The 22443-nt window shown below is 34.7% G+C and overlaps 1 protein-coding gene across 9 annotated transcripts in view; it reads right to left on the reverse strand.

Annotated features, from left to right (window-relative positions):
- Positions 1-6153: 6153 nt before the first annotated feature.
- Positions 6154-22443, reverse strand: part of SLC20A2 (solute carrier family 20 member 2) — a 74391-nt gene continuing 58101 nt past the window's right edge. For 4 of the 9 annotated variants that reach the window (XM_087916276.1, XM_087916277.1, XM_026719584.2 and 1 more), the window contains 6 exons: positions 21919-22035; positions 20531-20734; positions 18907-19495; positions 12626-12811; positions 11969-12053; positions 6154-8200 (listed from right to left, as the gene is read on the reverse strand). In XM_087916276.1, coding sequence (XP_087772402.1) covers positions 8036-8200; positions 11969-12053; positions 12626-12811; positions 18907-19495; positions 20531-20734; positions 21919-22035 — 1346 coding nt within the window. In that variant the 3' untranslated portion in view covers positions 6154-8035. Of the gene's footprint in view, positions 8201-11108; positions 11194-11968; positions 12054-12625; positions 12812-18906; positions 19496-20530; positions 20735-21918; positions 22036-22443 lie in introns of all 9 variants that reach the window. The other 5 variants (XR_015740070.1, XM_087916281.1, XM_087916280.1 and 2 more) reach the window with 5 other exon arrangements.

The following is a 22443-nucleotide window of genomic DNA, read 5'->3' on the forward strand; positions in this document are numbered from 1 at the left end:
TTGAAAATTCAAGAGCACACTAACTTTTAAGTACCTACAACATCTACAAGCTGAAAAGGCTGTTACTAAATGAACCTTGGTGTGTTAGACTTTTCAATGTAGTCCAGGTCCATGGGCTGGATGCATCATGTGCTGGCCACAGCCACAACCAGTTTAGCCAAGGGGGAGAAAGTCCCAATATGTCACGTTATGCTACCATGACACCATGAGTTTGACTTCTGATGTAGTCAGTTCACACATTAGTTTCAATCTATGTACACCAATCAAGTGAGAAATGTGAATATAAAGTATCAACTGCTATTACAGAGTTCTCACATTGTGTCAGAGTTCTCACATTGTGTTACAGTTGCCTGAATTGAAAATTACTCTTTTCCCAATACAATTTTTACAGTTGTCTCTAGCAAAATTTATTGAGATGAAAGGGGTCAGCATATAAAGACTTTTCAACTGGAAACCAATACATACATCTGGATATTTGGGTGATTTTCTGTTTTTTGTTCTCACACCTATTAACATTAAATTGCAAGGATGCAATTCTCTTTACAGATGAGGATATGTTGAACCTTTATTGTTCTTGGAACTCCCTCTATGTATTGCAACATCATAGAAAAATGGAATATGACCAGCCGGTTTGATTTTCACTTTGCCCTCAGCTTGTTTTTTATAAATTTCCAAGTGCATAATTGCAACAGTTGGAAAGAAGCATTTGGTCATTATTCAAGCTATGTAGACCTAAATTCATATGTCTTTGCCCACAAGAAATAAGTGGCAACAACTGTACTAATTTGAGAGTGCTCTGCTTGGAAAAGCCTGCTGTGTCTTTGACCTTAATTGTTAGGTTTTTTTTTTTAAATGACTATTTAACCTAGACTCTTTTTAAAAACTGATGGGGGTTAATTTGTAATTTTTCAATTTTGAGAGTGATTTTAAGAAAATGTACATTGCCTGAACTATTTTGTACACACGGAGAAAAACAGACAATACACAAAGTTGAAATAAACTAATGTTGGATAAATCACGTGCCTTTCAACTTACTTTCATAAGTTGGGAAAGTACAGACTGACTGGATCATTTGAAAAATCTATAAAACTGGAAGCCTGGCACAGGATTAAATCTGGGTCCAGGTTAATAAACAGACCTGAAGGTGAAAGGCTTCTTTTTATTTACTCAGTAAATATGCTACTAGCTACTGAGACACTTGACATATATTGCTAGGATAGTGACAAAACCCATTAAATACAAGAATAAAACTATTTCATAATGCCACGGAGGCTAAAGAGAAATACTACGGTAGTATGATTGAATACATTGCTAATAGTACCTGGTTCATGACCTGAAATCAAATTTAGAAAATGATATAATTGTCTATATTCATCAACAAGAGGTTCAAGAGTTGTACTTTGATTTACATTTATACTAGGACAATTCGTAACAAAATTTTAATTCATCTGAAAGGACAACTGCCTAAATTAGCCCCACTTTATTTTAAAACCCTTTTTTATGAAATGGGGAGAAGTAGGCCAGACTCGATGCTCAACTATTCTTAAATCAAGGTAACTTCTGATTAATTACAAGTTTTAGATTTGCTAAAATTAGGTTAGACAATTGTCTATCACCAGCGAGAGAGCTTATAGAAAAGAAGGAAGAGCAGAAGTAAAATGTGATTGGAAGCTTTGAAAAGGATGAAGAAACTGTGTGAGCAAGCAGCTGCTATAGTCAAAGTCTGCTTGGCTCATTTTGATGTAGGTTGGGAAACATAGGTTGTGTCTGAATGGGTTTTGGGGATAAAGTGAATCCTCTAACTACTACTTTGTTTTTATCTTCAAGAGATTTGGATATGCAGAGTTTTGTAATGGAAACTGACTGTTCTCTTGCAATGCATTTCCAGGGGATTCTGCAAAGTACACATGAGTATTGTAATAGTGGTATTTGTATTATAAGTAGATAATCAGAACTTTTTAAGATCTAATAAAAGACTAAAATATTAAGGTATAACTTTAAAATGTTTAATAATGAATGATTTTAAGTTTTAATAAAATACTAAAGGGAATGTTTAAAATATTAGTTTAAATATAGAGTTTAATGGATTAATGTGTTGACTGTTATGGATTTATTATTGTGGTATTGGTTTCTGAAATAGTAGAATGTACTAAGCAGAATCTGATTGGGATTTAGGTGTTATTTTAAATTTTAATTTAGAGGAATGATAGAAAGGCATCATACTCTGATTAGTGATTCCAGGGGAAATTATGCTTTTTTATATTGGAAATGAGACAGATGTAAATGGAGAAATGGACAAAAGATATAAAAATATTTTTCTTTAAAGCAAGATTAAATATATAAAACAGAATTAAGACGAGGCAAAAGTGGAGAGGAGTTATATAATAGATATAGGATGGTAAACAAGATAGGTAATGGTATATAAGAAGATCATGAATTCAATTGAAGTCCATACAAAAAGAGGTAATCTGGGGCCAAGTTACTTTCTAAAAGAAAGTTTTATGTTTTTATGTTTATGTCTTATCTGTGTGTGTTCAATTAAGAATTAAATAATAAAATCTTGGAGGAAGACTAGATGAGAACAATTATAAACAAGCCAGAGGAAAATATAAATGTGATGATTGAATAGCAGATAAATTAGAAAGGAAATATGATTGAATAATGATTAAAGAGAAACAATGTGGAATTTGGTAAAGGGAATTTACGTGTTTATATGGAAATGGGATAAATTATAAGTATGTGATATAAAGCAATGTGTTACCTGCCTTGTAAAGATTTACAATGGAAAGAGGTTTTATGTTCTTAATGTTTAATGATGTTTTGTTTTGTTTGTAAAATCAATAAAACTTGTTTTTTTTTAAAAAAAAAGTATAGTAGAAAAAAACAGTCTAAGATTTAATATAATTAAACTAATGATAATAAACACAGCTATCTTGCAACTGTGAATGAAGATTCTGAAATCCTAGATACCTTCTGCATTTTAGGACCAGCCATCAATAAGAATTACATTGTAGGCCAGGGTCGCCAACCTTTTGGATCTCAGGGACCACTAAACTCTGGAGACCACTAATATGAATTTTGATTGATGGTGGCTTGCTGACGCAAATTCTAGAGTTGCAGTAATCACAGGACTGGCCTGTGCACCGGTCTGCCATGGATGAGCTGCTCCAGGATGACCAAAGGGCCAGTCTTGTGACTATGCAGTTCTGGAATATGGGACTGGCTGTGGTGGGGTTGGAAATTTCCACCATAGGGGTTGTCACCTGTAATGTGCAAATTTGCAGGTGGTGCAACATACCAAAAGCAGTGCAGCCCTCACAGGCCAGGATGAGGTAATGGTGCCCTTGTAGCAAGAGGGGGCTGGTGGCACAGGCAGGCTGAAGCAGCAATAGAGCTGTCTGGAAGGTGAAGGAACACCGAGCTACTTGCATTTGCCTGGCACTCCTGCACCTTCCAGCTCTCCTCTCCTGGCTTGGGCTCTTCCTTGATGGCTGTGGGCTATAGGGATGGCCCAGGGCAGGAAAAGTACTGGCTGCTAGTGGTAGGAGGGGGTGGAGTGGGCAAGTCTGTGCTCACCATCCAGTTGAGGTCCAGAATCGGGCATCGTTATCAGTTTTCTCGTCCCCCCCGGTGCCCTGCTCTGCTGCCCCTCCACAGCCCCAGCCATTGCTGCCTGGGGAAGGCACAGGAAAAGCGAGCAGAAACATAACTCACTGGGACGAAAGAGCAGAGATAGGGGAAGGCAAAGGAAAAGCGAGCGAGCAGAAACAGCTCTTGCTGGGGCAAAAGAGCGGAGATCAGGGAAGGCATAGGCAACAGAAGACGCAAGCTGCCATCTTTGAAAAACACCGCTTTCTGTTGCCTGTGCTTTTCCTGATCTCTGCTCTTTTGCCCCAGCAGCCTTGTGTTCCCGCGTAGCTTGAATTGCTTTTGGGGGGACATTTCTCTGCAGACCACCAACATTTTTTCATAGGCCACCAGTGGGCCACAGCCCACTGGTTGGCGACCACTGTTGTAGACTAGTCCTTAGCAGACCAGCCATGAAGGCCCTGGAAAAAAAATTTAGATGCATGATTTCTTTCTAAAAATCAGGAAATTGCAAGCAACAGTATTCTGTGTAACACTATATGCAAAAAATATTAGGGCTTTGGAAAGGCAATGTAGAAAGAGTATTGATGCTTTTTAAATTTAGGGTTGGAAAAGACTCTAGAAAAATAAATCAACACAAAAGTTGTCATTCTAGGTACAAATAACCAAGCTCAAATTATGTATTTTGGACACATTATGTGTAAAGCTTGCTTTATTTTTAAAATGCTCTTTTATTTATACTTCTTATTTTTTAAACAGCCATCTATCTGCCTTGTTGGAAAGAGATAAACTGGGTGAACTTGATTACAGGAACAATGAGTGCATTATTGGAAAATTGAAGGATCTGACTGAGAACAGAGATAAAAATCTATCTACAGATAGTTGTCGACTTAGAACTATTGCTTAGTGATCATCTGAAATTATGGCAGACTCCATAAAAGGTACTTACCACTCAAATTTTAAGTTCCAGTGGCTGCCCCTCCTCAGTTATATTACTGTATTTTGGATGCTGGACAACCAGCTTGCATTTAGTGCAAGTTGCAGCATTCTGCAGTGACATGACAATTTGTAAGATTTTTGGTGAAAACTGGCCACATAGTAAACAATGTGTTGACTTAATGATGACCCATTTAACAACTATCACAATTTACAATTGTAATTGAGCACTCAATTAGTTGCAAATCAGGGACTACCTACATATGGTTGCTAAGAATCTGTACAGATTTGATGGCATAGAAATATAAATTATTCTGTCATATTATGTAGAAGAATGCCAATCACTTTGGAAATTAAAAATAGAGTAGTTTCCTCATGCTTCATGAACAGATGTGTGTGCATATTTTTTAATGACTTGACAAGCTGCAACCCTAGAGGATGTACAGAATATTCCAGAAATTAAAATAAAGAAATTGTGGGGTGTGTGTGTGTGTGTGCAAGAAAATAAAGTCTTAGCATACTTGCTAGTTACAAGTATATAATTATGGAGAAAAAACAACATTGAGGGGCTTATATAAATAAGAACTTCCCTTTTTCCTTTATTAACAGAATACTTTAGAAAGGTAGAAAGGGAACACTGTTTTCCTTCAATGATATTACAGGGCAGATCACTTATACATAGATAACGGTTTAATTTATGCAGGTCAATTATACAAACTATTATAATTTATAAGGCTGAAAATCGGTCAAAATTTATTTAATCCAAGAATTAATTTAAAAACGAACTCTGAAGGAAGAGTAGTGTTTTTGTAAATTTTTGTAATCAATTCAGCTAAGAATCTTTATTAAACTTAAAATGTACCAGGACTCCTCCTTTGCTTAGATAGCAGCTTCTGACCAAAGACACTTAGGCTAGAATTTTAAAAGGAAACCCTATCATTTTGATTTTTATTCTTTGAGATTCAAAATAAATTATTTTCTTTAAGCGGATACTAGTTTGCAACTGCAACAGCAAATCTTAATTAAGTTTAACAAAAATATTTGTTAATATGCAGATTATGCCATTAATAACTTGAGTCACAAATTGTACATTCAAGTTCAGAGGTTTGCAGTGTCAATATTATTGAACATGTAAAAGTCTAAGCATTATAATGGCACTGCCTTGAAAAGAAAATGTGGATTTTTTTTCTCTACCAAGTTTTTCTTTTTCCAAATATTGTTGTGATAGCAATATGCAAACATCTTACTGTTTCTTCAGTCTTAGAAACTCACTCTTAAAGTTTTTAACCAGACTGCTATTGGAAGAAGGCTTTAATAATTCCAATGGGATCCTGGAACAAACAGTCCTGAGAGCAATAAATAGAAGCTTCTGTTTGCGCTGTACAGAGCTGGGCTTTATTTAGATTTTGTCACTTGGTATGTAAGTGAATGTGTGTGCACACACCTCCATTGTTACAAAACACTGAACAATCTCACACAGAGGGAGCATAAGTAAAAGGATTATAACAAATGCAAAATAAGAAGGAAAATTTTGTGCTAAACGAATTGTGATAATGAATTTTGTGTTAAATGAATTGGTGTCAATCGTAAAATCTCATAGAACAGTGACAGTAAAAAAGGCTTAATAAATAGTCTGAAGGCAATTTATTCTTTTATTATAAATTTAGAGTGAATGACCAAGGAAAAAGAATGACAATGGAGTACCAAGAAAGCTCATATATCAAAATTTTAGCAGCATTTCAACAGTTCTGGGCTCCCAACATTCTTCAAACAATGCTTCCTCAAATCCTTTCCAGTAAATACAATTACAGTAATAAGTTTTAAAGGACAGTCTTCTGGGAAAAAAACACAAGAGTTGTTACAAACATTGTGATTAATGCCAGAGAACTTCTCAAATGCTAATGCTTCAGAGTTCCATAGCAATAAAAGGACACTAAATATTGTCTCTTAACTGCTACTCAGGAAATGCCTTATTAGATGCATAGACAATTAATTACATCAATTTGCAGCTTAGTTGATAGATCTATCTACTAATATCTTCATTTTATGAAACACACAAGATGGCAAACTAAGATAATTCTTCAAAAAGTAAAAACTGATTTCTTATACAACCTGTTATATTATCTTAGCAATGCGGGAATTGCAGCATTATCAATCTCTCCACTCTTTGTTGTCATCTTGTGTTCTGGTGAACATGCTGTGGATGTTTCCATGTCAGCACTAACCTGGGTACATGCAACTATAGGATGGACTTTCCTAGTTTGGCCTGATATGACTGCTACATTGAGATGTTATCAAAGGACAAAAACCATGCTGCAGCAGATTTCACTTCACCAACTGTTAATATCAGAACTAATCCTTCCAAATGATTCTTGGAGTTAGTATTGATTTTTAAAAGTTTTCCACAGTGCCAGTTTTAACAACCAAACATCTCTTACTTGAGTAATTCGTTTTTCTTTAGATACTGAAATGTTACAACTAATGTGCACACTGCCAGTATTGCTCAATTCCACTGCATAGATGAGATTTACTGGATGTAATCATAGAAACAAGGCAGAACTTCAGTTTCATCTTTCTTTTCCTGAACTTGTTCATTCTTAATGAACCAGAATAAGAATCACATACAAGTGATGGCAAACATCTTTTAAAAGAAATTTGAACTCATCATATACAAAAGCAGAGAATTGGATTTCTAAAAAAATAAATGCAGTGGGTAATAGATAATATACAGACTGCAACAATATAATGATTTCCTACTTACAGGAAAATATTAATATTATCGTGGCATTGCTGGTGTTTGATGAGTAGAAAAGAATGCTAATTAAAATATTTAGGGAAGGAGAGCAATACAAATATACATACTGACAAACAGTATAATACTGTCAAGCTATTCCCCTTCTTTGGTACTGTCTAAACTTTCTTATCCAAAATATATAAGGGAAATGCAACATTAAAAAGCTACATTTTAAAAGTATTTATAAAATCAATGTGCATACAGTATTATACACAACAATATGATATGAACCACATTTTACCAATGTACTTTTGTACTATTTTGTTTCAGTATCATTAAACTTTTTTTCAAAAAAGAATCTTACTCAGTTTATATTTTGCTTTATCATATATTATTATATTGACAAATGTCCCAGCTTCCCTAATGGGTTTTAAAAATCACCACTAAATGATGCATTATATACAAGTCTTACTAGAGATAAAGTTCTAGGCAATTATTTTCATCTCACTTATAACTTAAGGTAGTATTATCAACTACAAGCGTGTATGTATATGCGTGTGTGTCTATATACACACACAGACACACACACACACACAGACACACACATATTGTACAGAAGAAATGGCACCAAAGATACTCATAGTATGTACAGTAGATGTTAGATGACTTGCAGACTATCTCTTACTGTATGGTTGATCAGGGAGTTCTGTATTGAGGGTGAGACTTCTTTTACTTAAAAGAGATACTCCCTTTTTTTCTGGAAAGAACAGTAAAGTATCAGACATATGGTAATATTCCATACATTAAGATTGCCATAATGCCAGCACTGAATAAGCCAGCAACAGGGACAGTCACAAACCAAGCTAGAAAGATATTGCGGAAGAGGTGCCAGTCAACAGCCTTCTTGGATCGTATCCAACCAACAGCGACCACAGAACCAACCTTGGAAGTTTGAGAAGAAAGTTAGAATTAAATTTATCTTAATATGTTTAGATATATATATTATGCATATGTGACTAAGGGTCAATAAATTTTGCTTGTTTAAATAGCCAGGAATTCTTTATTGATCACCATCATCACACTACATTGTGAGTTACATGGCACACAGCAGTGATTTGGGGAAAGGGATGGGTTAGTTATCAGAGTAACCACCAACAAGTATGTCTAATGTCTGATGCAATGAAAAACTGTTCGCTTTAATAAGTTACATTTTAATCCTAGGTATAATTGACAACCCAACCCTGCACTTTCTCAACATTATCAGAAAGGTTAATGTGCTGTGACCATTAAACAACCATATTTATGGACCCCAGTTTATAAATAAATGCCAGTCAGCTGATGCCCAAAGTTAAAAAGCTGTAAAAAATTGTTGACATTTAAATTTCTTATTCATTTGTATATGGAGCAACTTTAATAAATGCTGCCAATCAAAGATCTTTTCAAGCTTTGCAACATAGAGTAATTTTTACTTAAAATGTCAAAAAGGAATTTAGGTTGTTGTTGCATATAAGTACCTGTTTCATGGGTACATGAATTTATACAAAGGCATATTTCTATAGACATATTCCACTTCACTTATTATTTCTTGGCAAATCAAGTCATATTCTAAAAGTTTTCAATTCTATCCAATTATTGACAACAACATAATCCAATTTAATGTATCTTAAAAGTTAGTCAAATGACTCTTTCTGATCAACCAACCCCATTATTTTGGAAATGGATTGCAAACAAACAAACAAACAAATAAATTCCAAGAATCTGTTCTGTGACCCCAGAAAAATGTGATTGCTTTAAAAAGGTGTAAACATGGTAGATTAAATGCTCTAAAGTAATTTTGGGAATCAAATTCAAAACACTGTAAACCCTTAGAATAAATATGTATAGAAGCTAATTGCTTCTACTCATTTTTATCTGGATTCTATGACTTTTCAATCCCTCTTAATTGCTAGGTGAATGATTAATAGCAAGGATTAGGACACCATCTAGAATGGCATTCCATGAAGCATCAACACATATTTCAAAGAAAAAAAATATGGTTGCACTCTTCTCATGCGCACAAGAATGAATTTCCCTCATGTAATATACGTTGGCAGTGTAGTTGTAGCACATTTTTAGCAGCACATTTTAGGTGCCAGGCACAGCAGAAACCTATTGGAGGACACAATTTTCAGCATTCAAGAATGACAGATGATAGTGCCCATAACTAAAATTCAATTGCTACCTGATCAACTATTAAATGAGAGGATAGTTATTAAATCTCCTATAGTCCCAAACCTTGCTCCCAAGCTCTTTTGCTCTGTTACTAGTACATGAATAGTGTTCAGTTGTTGTTTTTTATCTGGACCTGAAATCTGCAAGCATGTGACTGCTAATTGCAGTATTTGTCAATTGTTTCAATGCATTTCATACTGGAATATAAACATCTACACTTCATCCTACTATATCAAATAATCAGTACCATTACCCAGATGTTTTCTACTATCTTAATCCCTTGCTCATTCTTTTAGGGTTTTTTTACGATTTCCAGCTGATCAGACTCACCAATAATATCTCCATCACCTTTTTGGCTAGCTTTTTTCTTCTTTTCGACAAAATTAAGAAAAAAACTAGGGGGAGTGGAACATGCAAAAGTAACAGATGAGTCTGAAGTTCTAGCCTGGTTGTTATGACCCTGCTTACAACCAGACAACAGTTATGGAAGGAGGTAGGGGAGGCATTGGGAGGGAACTCCAAAATGCAAATTCTCTGGAAGCATGGGACAGATCCAAACCTCAAGATTGTCATCTGGCAGAAAGGCCATTGTAAAATAAAAAAGTGCAACTGATTGGGAGGTTCAGGGGGCAAAGAAAAAAATTTCCGTTGTTGTTTGTACACGAAAACATCAGAACTGGTTTTTCTATTTCTGTACCCATATGGCTTTTCAGTAAATTTATACTCTTGGAGAAAAAATGTCCCAGGAGTTTCTTTTGCTGTTTAATGCAGTGGGACAGTTGACATTGCCTTTAAAAAGAATTTATAAAGAAAGAACATGGAATTCTAGTAAAAAACAGAATGTAAACAGCACCACATTTTATTTAAACAGTGAACTTAAAAAAATGCCATTTATGTGTTTGAATTCATTTTTTCTCTCCAAATTTTAAAAGGGCATCAGTTATACTGGTTTTTAGAAGCAATTTTATACATTATATGAATTTAATGTATTTATTTTAATAATACATATTAGAAAAGCAGTTAAGTTCATCACTAAAAAGCTACGATTTCTAGAATTTCAAACAGCTAGGCTTATATTGGTTTGAAATTAAACACCATTTGCCTTCAAATAGAAAAGTTGTGACTTAGACTGCACTGCACTTGTGGTACTCCCCCTAACTTTTACATTCTATAATCCACAAGTGTTCATAATGAAAAAAAATATTTGTGAGACAAAGAATATTAATGCAAACCTAACATTAAATTTAATATGCAGAAGCAAGAATACTAAAATGTTAAGTTTATTGCTTGTTAATTGACTATTAAAATAAATTCTACAATGTAATTCACAAGTTGCAAAAATAATAAGCAATAAAAATAATAAACTATGGTCTGAATATTCGAATATTTGTTTTAAAAATCATTTTCCTATTATTTCGAAGAACTTATTACTCAAATTTTTAAAGCATTTTTGAAGGTAAATAAAAAATCCACATTTTGAGTTTTGATTATTGATGTTGTAAGCAATGTAATATATTGTATGTCACGAGATATTACATAGTGAAGGCAAAATGGGGAAAAATCAGAATGTACTATTTAATTAAGTTCTTAAATGATTTTGAATGTGTTTAATTGGTATGACCACTGCAAACTCCAATACCTTGCAATGAGTGGAGCTTATTGGAATACCCACATTTGAGGCTACAAGTACGGTTAGCGCACACATAACTTCAATGCAAAATCCACTGTGAAGAAATAAAAAGAGACAGATGGAGATTTTGTAGCATTAAAGTGACACACAGGAAATCCCATGCCATGCATTCATCAGGAAAGTGACAGGATGAAGGATGTAAAATGTCAGAGCCTCTTGGCAAAGAAGAATGCAACAGATCAAAGTTCATGTGGCATGACTCCCACAAAAAAATATGGCTATTCAGAGCCAAATCTATCAACAAACCTTGAGACAGCACCCAAGGAAAGCCTAATACAGATTGTTTTAGCTTACTGTATTCATATTTAGACTATCTGTATCAGGTGATAAAATGCCTTAGTTCTATCCTCATTGTTAGATTTTTCCCCCTTTTACTTTTAAAATGTAGATGGAATTTATATTTGATACTCTTGTGCAATTGCATAGCCATATGAATATTTCGGCATCAAATAAAAAGCATATTAGTTTTTTCACAAGATCCATGAAATGGTATGCAAAAATCAAATGGCTGTCTTTGAAAGGAAAACATAGCTATATAAAATTGAATGTGGCTGTGGATTTAGTTATAAATTAGCGCTGACAAGTTTAAAAGTGCTCAGCTGTATAAAACTTGAAAGATAATGAAATGTTTGAGAAGGGAAGTAAAACCACCTATATCATGTATTTTATAAAAATATGAGGAGGAATGTCTTCTACATCCAATTTACTGTAGTATCATGCCATTATAAACTGATCTGAGCAGCAAGGTTAAAAAAATAAAAATGAATAATCCAGACCAGCTTGGCTGTAGTCACAGGGCAAAGGCATACCTTGCAGTGTGTGGTACTGACAGGAAGTCCAACATTGGAAGCTATCACAACTGTGAACGCCGAAGCCAACTCAATAGTGAAACCACTGCAGGAAGCATAAGAAAACACTTCACAGTCACTCCTTTTTTTTAAAAAAAATCTTGATCTATCAGTCTGGGTTTATACCTTGCAACATGCCAAAAGCTTACCCATTCTTCTTCAAATGCTTTCCTCCAATGTTTGATCATTGAGTTATATTAAAAGAGTAAGAAGCTGCTGGATAATGAAAACTATATATACACACACATACATCCACATTAAATTAGTGAAGCAGCTTTCTGATACCTGATATCTAATCTATATTCCAAGACATTAAGGCTTAATTAGCAATTAGGTTAGCAGCAGAATTCTAGTATGCATTAAAAACAAATAAAATCATGGATCCAGTTTTTAGTTTTGGAAAGCAAAACTAAACTACTTTGATTTATGCCTTTTCTCTATGCTTTTCAAGACATCTTCAGACTTTTCTAAAGCTCAACTAGCCCTCGACAATTTAGGCATATTATGTTAGTTTAAAGACAAGATATTCAACTCAGTTCAAAAGCAAAAATAATTAGGGGCAAAGATGCCAAGGCAAAATTTATCAAAGTAAGCATTATCTACTCAACATGCACTTACCTTGATGGTGTGATAGGTGTGAGGTCTTTTCCCATTGTTTGGATCACTCGTCTTCCCCAAACCCAGAGGCCTACACAGATGCCAATGCCTCCATACAGTAGGAGCCAAACAGGAGTAGGAGCATCTTGCATTACACGACCCTGATCATATATAAGCCAGAGGGCAACCAAAGGGCCTATAGCATTGCTAAAGAAGAAAATATAACATCAAATCCTAAATGCTTTGCTGAAATAGCCTGCAGACCATCTTAATGTAATTTAGACTAGCTTCTTACAAAGAGCCATTTTCTATAAGCGTTAGCTTTATACTGTCTTCTCAATCTCTCTTGAGATTGTTCTTAATTTCTTGCTTCCCTGAGGATAGTGGCCATGCTGTTATGCTATTAGAGAATACCAAAAAGACTCTCGCAAATGACTCGTAAATATTACTTAACACAGACCAGCCATTAAAGTACTTTGCTGATAGTTTATCATTGGTTTATGATATTTATGCCCAGATGACTTCAGAACTATTGACTATGTAATTGTTAGTACGGCAACATTAACCCCAAGTTCATTTCTGAGATCAAATCTAACATTTGGTTTGAAGCTCTAAATGTTATCAAGTCTGGTTTCCTCAGGTGAAGTTTTCCCTATTGCAAATCTATGCATTTACCAAGAGGAGTCTAAAAAAGACCTTGTTTTATATTCATCTTGAACACAAAGGTAGATTGGTGAAGAGATAAAAAGCAGGGGTTCCCTCCTTTGCTTCCTCAATGTTCAGGGCCATTTGCATGAGCCATTTAAAAAATCATGCAATTAAAAGTGGACTGGAATTTAAAAATAAAATATAGGACTCAACACATATCAGCTTGGAATACACAATAGACATTAGAAAAGTCTTAGGAAGTTCATGAAAAGTAGTGCCAGATATTAGAACTCTTTCATTCTGACAAATGACTTCGAAGACATTGGACTTCATACATACATTTTTCTGCTATTTGTTGAGCAGTCAGACTTTTGTGCAAGCCTGGAAAAAATTGTGGTTGTTTTAAGGAAATCCAATTGATAAAACAACCATCTATCATCTTGATGTGACAAAACATATATGTTTTGCTCATTTTTTCTGAGACTGGTTGTGTAATAATACCTACTTAAAAGATTGAAATTGTAGTAATTCAAAAGCAGAATTATTATTTCATTGGGTTTATGACCCATAATTAAGATGAGATGAGAGATATTAAAAGAAGATTTGAAGGAGAATAACCCTCTGTTATTGTACTACCATTATTAATATACAGCATTTCTGAACAATGTTGAGTAATTTGTCACTGGACAAATAAATTGAATAAATTTCAAAACAATTTAATTTACAATAAATAAATTTGAAACAAATCTGAAATGAGCTTACAGTATTTAAAAACTCTAAATACAGTATTTCAAGCTTTAAATTTTTCAATTTTAAACCATTTTACATAATGCTAATAAATATATATATGTTCATTACAGAAAATAAATTTCCCAACAAGAGCAGAGAAATGAAAGTGTGGGACAAGAACAGGAGAATAGAAACTTATTCAGATTGATTGTTTTTCATATACTTACAAATGGAAAAAAATAAAACATCTATTTATTACATTGATATCCTGGATTTCATTCAGGAGCTCAAGACAGCATAGTATTTCCTTTCCTATTTATCTTCAAACAACATGTGAAGTAATTTGTGCTGAAAGAAAATGACTAGTCCAAAGTCATCCGGGAATGTCTGTGGCGGAGGGTGGATCATATCTCCCGGCTCTTAATCCAACACCTTAATCGTTATTTGCTCACTCACACAATCACAGCAATGTTTTATTCAGTTTCAGCAACTTTTTATTCTCACACTTACGCAGGGAATGTAATATGTAAACTTAAAAATCTAAAACTGCAGTTGGAATTTGCCCAACTAGTTCAGTTTACCAGAAAAACTTATTAGCAGTGATTCACTTTAAGAATGTGAGAAGAGCTAAAAGTCATCAGTGCATTTTTTAGTGTTTCTTTGGAAGGTCCTTCCAGGACATTCAGTTGGTTCTTACCCTAATTGGCTTCCAGAAGCTGCTCAAATCAGAACTCTTCCATAGAGCATTTGGTCTTGATATCATTTTGGTTTGGTTGACTCAACTTTATTCTGAGCTTTTCATTAGTTATTGGTAATTTATTGTTTGGTTTTTGTTTACTGCATATTGTTTCTAACGTATATTTGCATACCACCAAAAGAGGGGTTTGACAGACTGTAAATGTAAAAAATATTCATAAGCATTTTGGTGGCCATTTTTCTATGTTATAACATCAGTTGGATAATTTCTAGTTCCTGCCTGGCACTATTTGCATTGTGTTATTCCTTTGATAAAAATATTGATACAGATTTTAAACAGTATCTGGTACCGAAAACTAGGGAAACAATACCTTTTTAATTGAATTTTTATAATGTTAATAAGATGGCTATATCTCTTTAATAAACAAATTTGAAACGTGGTCAAAATAGAAGGGTGCATTGTTGTCACACAGTAATCTTCCAAACTAAGAAAGCATCAACTTGATTATCAGAAGGATAACAAAAATGCTAGATACAATAGCCCAAGTTTAATATATCAGCACCAGTCCTTTCTCAGATGAGTGTCAATGGAGACTCCAGAGAATGTATAATTCAGGGATTGAAGATATCAGTCCCAAACTACCACTGATTATAGTTAGTCTAAGTGCCTTGACAAAATATCCAGCTGGAATCAAGGGCAAAAGTTCTATCTGACAGAGTGCAAAGCAGATATGAAATGGTTTAACAAAATCTTTAAAAGCCCTTGATTTCAAATGACATTAATGACTAAACATTTGTATCTAGGCCCACCAATTTCCTCAGACATCAGGCCAAGTTGTTCAGAGTTTCCTCCTGGAAGGAGTATTATAAATTTGGGATCCTGATCACTTATTGATTTTTGTTTTTGTTTTGTTAACTGTACACTGCCCAGAATTGCAGTTGTTCAAATGAGCAGCTATACTAATTTCTTCCATTAAATAACAAAAATGCATATATAGAAACTATTAACCACTGACGAAAAAGAAATTAATGGATCAGTGGTTGTCCAAACTCTTCTTAAACACTTCCTGTGATGGAGCATCTGCAACTTCTGAAGGCAAGGTGTTCCACTGCTTCATTTTTCTTATTGTCAGGAAATTTCTCCTTAGTTCTAGGTTGTTTCTCTCATTGATTAGTTTCTATCCTGCTTTGGAAAATAGGCTAACTCGCTCTTCTTTGTGACAGCCCCTCAAATACAAAATGAATGCCATGGGAAGACAGTCAATCCAAAACATACCTTCCCAGAAAGAAACTGTGAACTAACTTTCCAGTTACAACTAACTTCTCATGATACACTATATCATCCAAGTTTACTTTTATCATCTTGTTGATATTTTTATCTTCTATCTTCTTGTTGATAAAATAAGCACTGGCTTGTAGTCATAAACTGCTTTATTTTCTAGTGGTACCAATTGTATCTACATTAGGCAGGAGTGGGATTCTACCAGTTCGCGCTTATTCATTAGAACCGGTTGTTAACATTCTAAGCAGTTCGGAGAACCAGTTGTTAGAAGAAATTACTGGCCTAATCCTGTAAGGAAGGCAGGAAGGAAACATTCTGGTGTTGCTTACAGAAACTGCCTCTCCGTTAACCCTTTTTACATTCTTGGCAGGACTAGACTTTCTGTCTCAAGAACTTCTCTGGAGTTTTTTTCCCCTCCTTTGCTGGTACTTTGTGTGGAGTGACTATTCAAAGTTACAATGGCACTGAAAAAAATGACTTATGACCATTTTTCACACTTACAACTGTTGCAGCATCCCCACAGTCATGAGAGGTCAGGCGAGGAGATGCGTGCCTCGATGTGAGTGATATTGAGTTGACGATGCCCAGCCAATAACATGGCCACCAAACCACATCCACCCAGTCAAATGACCACCAAGCCATGCCCACCAACTATGCCACACCCATAGAACCGGTTGTTAAAAAATTTGAATCCCACCCCTGACATTAGGGCAAGAGATATTGCAAATAATATTTCTAGATTTTTGCTTAATTTTTATTATAGGAATCTACAGAATAATAAAGCCGGCAAGTTGGGGAACCTGATAAACATCATGTCATGATGGGCTCCAAGCCATTTATTTTCTTCATTATCTTTTTATCCTGTTTTCAGCATGTATAAATTCATTACCATCATCTTCCTTATACTTAAACTTCACAAAGAGATACAATATAAATTAAGAGCAGGTAGTATAATTCTTATCTGTTCCCTAGTAATATTTTTTTTTTTGTGGGGGGAGATATGTTTTAATCTGGTTTCTGATCAGACAGAAAAAAAACCAATAATTTTAGATGCAGTCCAAATAAAAGTACTAGGGACTCAAATTAGGATGCTGGAGTTTTTTGACTAGCAAATCTCCCTTTGTTTTTGACATATTGTGGAAATTTAGATATTCAACCGCAAGAGCCTGCAGTAAGTGAAGAGGATTTTACCCCACTGGAAATGGGAACAACTCTGTAAAGATGCCTCCTATTCTACTAGTAGTTAAACAAGCAGGGGTCCCAGTGAATGCATACTGAAGTAATATTTGTCCCGGCTACTTTGTAGAATGTTAGTTTTTATAGTTTTTTTTCTTTAAAAAAACCCACCACAGATATAAAATTAGGTTGATTATGCTGATATAAACATAAATTTACTGTAATTTCTTTCTATCTCTTCTAATCATGATTTATCTAAAGGAAAAGACACATTAGTGTTAATAGATTTTATATTTTAAAAATGGGACAGTAACCATTTATTAGTTTCACCAGCTTTGAAGAATTTTCAGCACAACATGACAAGTCCCAGCATCTGATAGAGTCTAATGTGAATGGAAATGCACTCCATGGATCCAGATTCTGAATAACTATGGATATAACATTTAATTATAGTTCTATTCATATTCCACTGAATCAGAGCTTCTCCACAACATATTAATGTGCAGTATTTGTCAACTCAGGGTGAATGAAAACATTTACATAAAAAAAATATTTTGGGGGAAAAATCCCTTCCAAATGCCATAAGGATTCCTTAAAAGCCCTCCACATTGTAATGGTATAAACAAAGGATTATCCTTCCCTCACCCCAGGAAAAAAAAAACAGAAGCAAAAGATTGAAAGTTGCTAAATGGAAAAACCATTCTGTTTGATAATAGTGACTCTCAAAAAGTCAAATTATAGGCAACAGCAAACAGGTCACAAAAATATTATATTGTGCTTGTAATACATTTAATAGCCAATGTAAAATTGGTAATTACCTGTCAACAGGATTTCCATATACTCCATTTTCTATGTATGAATAGTGTTTCATGCCTGTAATCCTTTAAATAAACTATTATGGCAAAATTACAATGTTTAATGTTAAGGGAGAACTTTTGAGTCTGGTTGTCCTCTCCACCCCCCTTTCTCCTGCAAAAAACAGCATGGTCCTGTCTTGAAAAGGTATGGATGTTTCCATAATACCAATGAAGTGTCTCTCAAGCTGTTTATCTGCCATTGACAATTTGGTATTGCAGAAACTCCAGTAAGTACTCACAGAATATAATTTCGGAGATGCTATTATATTTCTAAAAAAGGAGAGGAAATAATAAAGAAGCAAAAACTATAAAAAACCCACAAGGTTAAAACAGCAACACTTGAATACTATAGCTCACCAATGTCTTCAAGCCAGGGTATCTGATAATAACCATCTGCTTTCCATTCTTCCTGGAATGAACTGCTATTCTAACCAATCATACAAAATCTTGTGGACAGTTATAAGGAATTAAATGGTATCATTTCCCGTTTATAACATAGCTGGATTTTACAATTGCTAATTCTAATTTCCCTTCTAAAAATACTTGGAAAAGAAGGAAAGCACAGGATATTTTTGAATTATTAGCAATAGTTGGCCTCTATCTTGAAGAACAAATACACGAAAGTAAGACATTACAGTCTCTTTTTGTTATGAGAGTTTAGCTTGGTAAGTTTATATGCTCATGCTGGTTTAACTGTGTTATTTTTCATGCAAATGAGTACGAACTACCGCAAGAAATAGGTCAAAGTTGATATAAAGTTACAGATAAAACCATTTTAATAAGCATCTTAAATGTTTAAAATAGCTGAAAATCAGTGAATACCATAATGTTATAAGAACTCTCAACAACTGGAACCAAGTCACAACACTCACAAATTGCTATAAAGGAACTAACATGCAGGCATTATTACTTACCTGACATCATTACCTCCATGAGCAAAAGACCCAAAGCAAGCTGTCAAGATTTGGAGGAAGTGAAAAAGCAGATGGACCTCTGAGGAGTCCCGTTCATCTCTCTCTTCTTCTGCAGTATCTTCATTGGGATTATTAGGATCTACTAACTCTGATGCCAATTTCATCTCTACACCACCTTCCTCTGCTTCAATTTCTGCTTCAGCTACAGCATTGCAATAGCTGGAGTAGCTGTCATAGCGAACCCTCTTTTTGGAATAAGATACTGTGTCTGTGACTAGCTTTTCACTGTCTTCTGGGGTTGACATGTCAGCAGCCTTGAAGGAAGAATGCACAGGCATCCCACATATGGCAGCTGTGTAACAAGTGTAGCTATTGTTGCGCCGCAGTAACTTGTAGTTATTTTCTTGCGAAGGCCTATCTTCATTCCCCCTATCTAGATGTATTTTGTGCAGTAAGTCTTTATACAATCCCGAGTCTTTGTGCACAGTGTGGTACACATGGATATCACTCTTCATGTGGCCATCAAAATTAAATGTACCATTGGAGACAGGTGATTTCACCATACTGTGAGTCATTGAAAATGCCCTTCCTGAAATATTATAGAAAAATCTTATTCACCAAAGAAAATTCAAAAGGTTTGCAACACATTTCAGAAAATATTGCTTCTTTATTTTCTATTTTTTTTTTCACAAGTCTTCATTAGCAAATGCAAATAGGACAATAAAAGCAATAGAAATAGTAGATTTTATTTATTTAAGAAAATATATCCACAGATAATCCTCAACTCACAACAATTTGTTTAATGAGGGTACAACTGCCTCAGAAAGTTCACATTTAAACCATTGCACCATTCTTGTGGACATATAATTGCTATTCAGGCAGTTAGAAACTGGCCTGTATTTGCAACTGGTTGCAACATCCTGCAGACATGATTGCAATTTGTGAAAGCAATTGTAAAATCCAGTCATAACAATGAAAATTCCAGATCCAATTGTGTTTATGAGTGGAGGATTACCTGTAGTTCAAATTAAAATGCATTAAAAGTGCCAAGCCCTTCCTTCTGTCCAGCTACAGGCTAAAATTTAAGAAAGCATCCAGAACTGGGTGGGCTCTGTCAAAGTTAAAAAGGACCAAGACTAAAATTAATTCAATAAGATACGAAAGGAGGAAGGATTTAACTAGTGCCATATTCGCTACAGAGGTGGCACAATGGCTCTGCTGATTTATTGGCTGGAAAGCTCAGGTTCAAATCCTGAGTACTATGAAATGGGATGAGCTCCATCTTTGCTCTAGCTCCTACCAACCTGGCAGTTTGAAAGCATGCAAATGCGAGTAGATAAATAGATACCACAAATAATTCTGAAATGAAATGACAGAAAAGATGAAGACAAAGGATGTATGCATGCTAGATCTTTTTTCAAGGATGATGCATAATTGACGAGGTCTGGTGGAGGCTAGAGCTATATATAAGTCTGTATACACATTATTCAGAGAAAAAAATATATTTTGATTGTATTAATTGTGATAATTATAAATTTGTTAGAGATCTAGAGCATTAATACATAGCAGTCTGACACTACACATAAAATGTAGAGAAACAATACATGAGTTCTAAATTTCCTACCATAAGGTACACGTGGATGACTACCATTTGCAATATTATCTGATACACCAGCATCTTCTGTTCCACAGCTAGTCAGGGGAATAGTACTTTCATCACTTTCTTTTACACCAGGAAGTTCTTTAAAGACAGGCATATCCTCTTCTTGAATTTTGTCAATGCTTTCATCAGATATTTTTGATAGTGCAGTTTCCTTCTTTAAACGACCTAGATAAAATACAGGAATTTATAAACAATAATTCATTTACACAATTATCATATTTTTTTGAACTATAAGACACTCCAAACTATAAGACGCACCTAGATTACGGGGAGGAAAACAAGAACAAAAATATCTGTCTCTGCCTCCCAGCAATTTGCCTCCTTGCAGCAAACAGCAAGGTCAGCTTCAGCACAGCCTGATTTAACACGAGGAGCTGATTGTTGATTGGCCCTGCCTCCTGGAATACCGATGATCATCTGTTCCACTCTGCAGGAATCGCCACTGCCTATCATTGCTTCTGTGCCCCCCATTTTCGGCCTCCACATGCCCTGTTTTTGGCCTCCGGGTGTCCCATTTTCAGCCTCCGCACATCCCATAGGGCATGTGGAGGCCGAAAACAGGGTGTGTGGAGGCTGAAAATGGGATGTGCGGAGGTGGCGATAGGTTATAGCGATCCCTGCAGTCTGGAACAGCTGATCATCGGTATTCTGGGAGGCAGATCCAACTGACAATCAGTTGCTCATGCTAAATCAGGCTGTGCTGAAGCTTACCAGGCTTTTTGCTGCATGGAGGCAGAGACTGAAGGTGGGGCCGGTGAGTGGGTAGGGCTTCGGCAACATTTGCTGTAAAAGATGCACAGACATTTCCACCCACCCTTGGTGAGGAGGAGTGCATCTTAAATATCAAAAAATATGGTACCTTTCAAGGTCAACATGACTGATGTCCTTTTAAGCAAACTGACTACAGTGATACAATAATTTACTATTTTGTTAGCTAGAGACACAGTTCATATATAACTTCACACAAATAAAATAAAAATGTTTTAGCATAATCATCATCTATTTAGTTTGGATTACCAAACTTTAATCTGTTTTCTTAATTCTTTCTTCAAAGTATGTTGCAAAGAAGAAATATTTTTGCCAGGACCAAAATATTCTGCACTTAGTTAAAAGCAATTTTGTACAATTTAATTTCTTTTATACACAATTTGCTTTCTTGTATATAATAAAATTGCATTTGGGTTCATGGTAATTTTTAAACTGCAAGCAATAAAATATCAGTCTTACAGAATTCAATATACAAATACTTATAGAGTGTTATTAAAATATTATAGCAGTGTTCTAGAAGTCTTCATGTGAAAATTTCAAAATAAGATTACTTCAACCATTATTTTATGAAAAAAACATACTTGCTATTTTTCTTTTCATCCATGGACATACAAATATCCACACTAAGACAGCAAATACAATTGATACACCAATTGATATCAGTGCTATTGCCCATATAGGAAGTGTAATTCCTAGGACTGAAAAAGGAAGAAAATAAAAGTGTGAATTTCTTACGTAACTCTTATGTTTTATAGAGAGGATCTGGAATATTATTTCAGAAATATAAGCCATTAAATCAGAAAATTAAGTAACTTTCTTTATAAAACAACGATATAAATTTCATTTTACAAAAATGTTGGTATTATTATAAAGCAGAACATTGCATCCCATCTCCTTTTTCTGGATTGGACAGAAAAATATATTATGACAACTGAACTTATTAAAATTTATATTAAAATCATAAAACATGAGAAATATTATGAAACGTTGGATTTAATGTTTAACCTCTCATAAGGAGAATAGTCTTACTCTAATTAACTTAAATTAAAAAAGGACATATGTACAGAAATTGCTGTTTTTCAAGCCAAATATTGCAAGTATTGTGT

This window comes from Pseudonaja textilis, chromosome Z (genome assembly GCF_049901715.1).
Source record: "Pseudonaja textilis isolate UNSWEBS1 chromosome Z, rPseTex1.2, whole genome shotgun sequence".
NCBI classification, from domain to species: domain Eukaryota; kingdom Metazoa; phylum Chordata; class Lepidosauria; order Squamata; family Elapidae; genus Pseudonaja; species Pseudonaja textilis.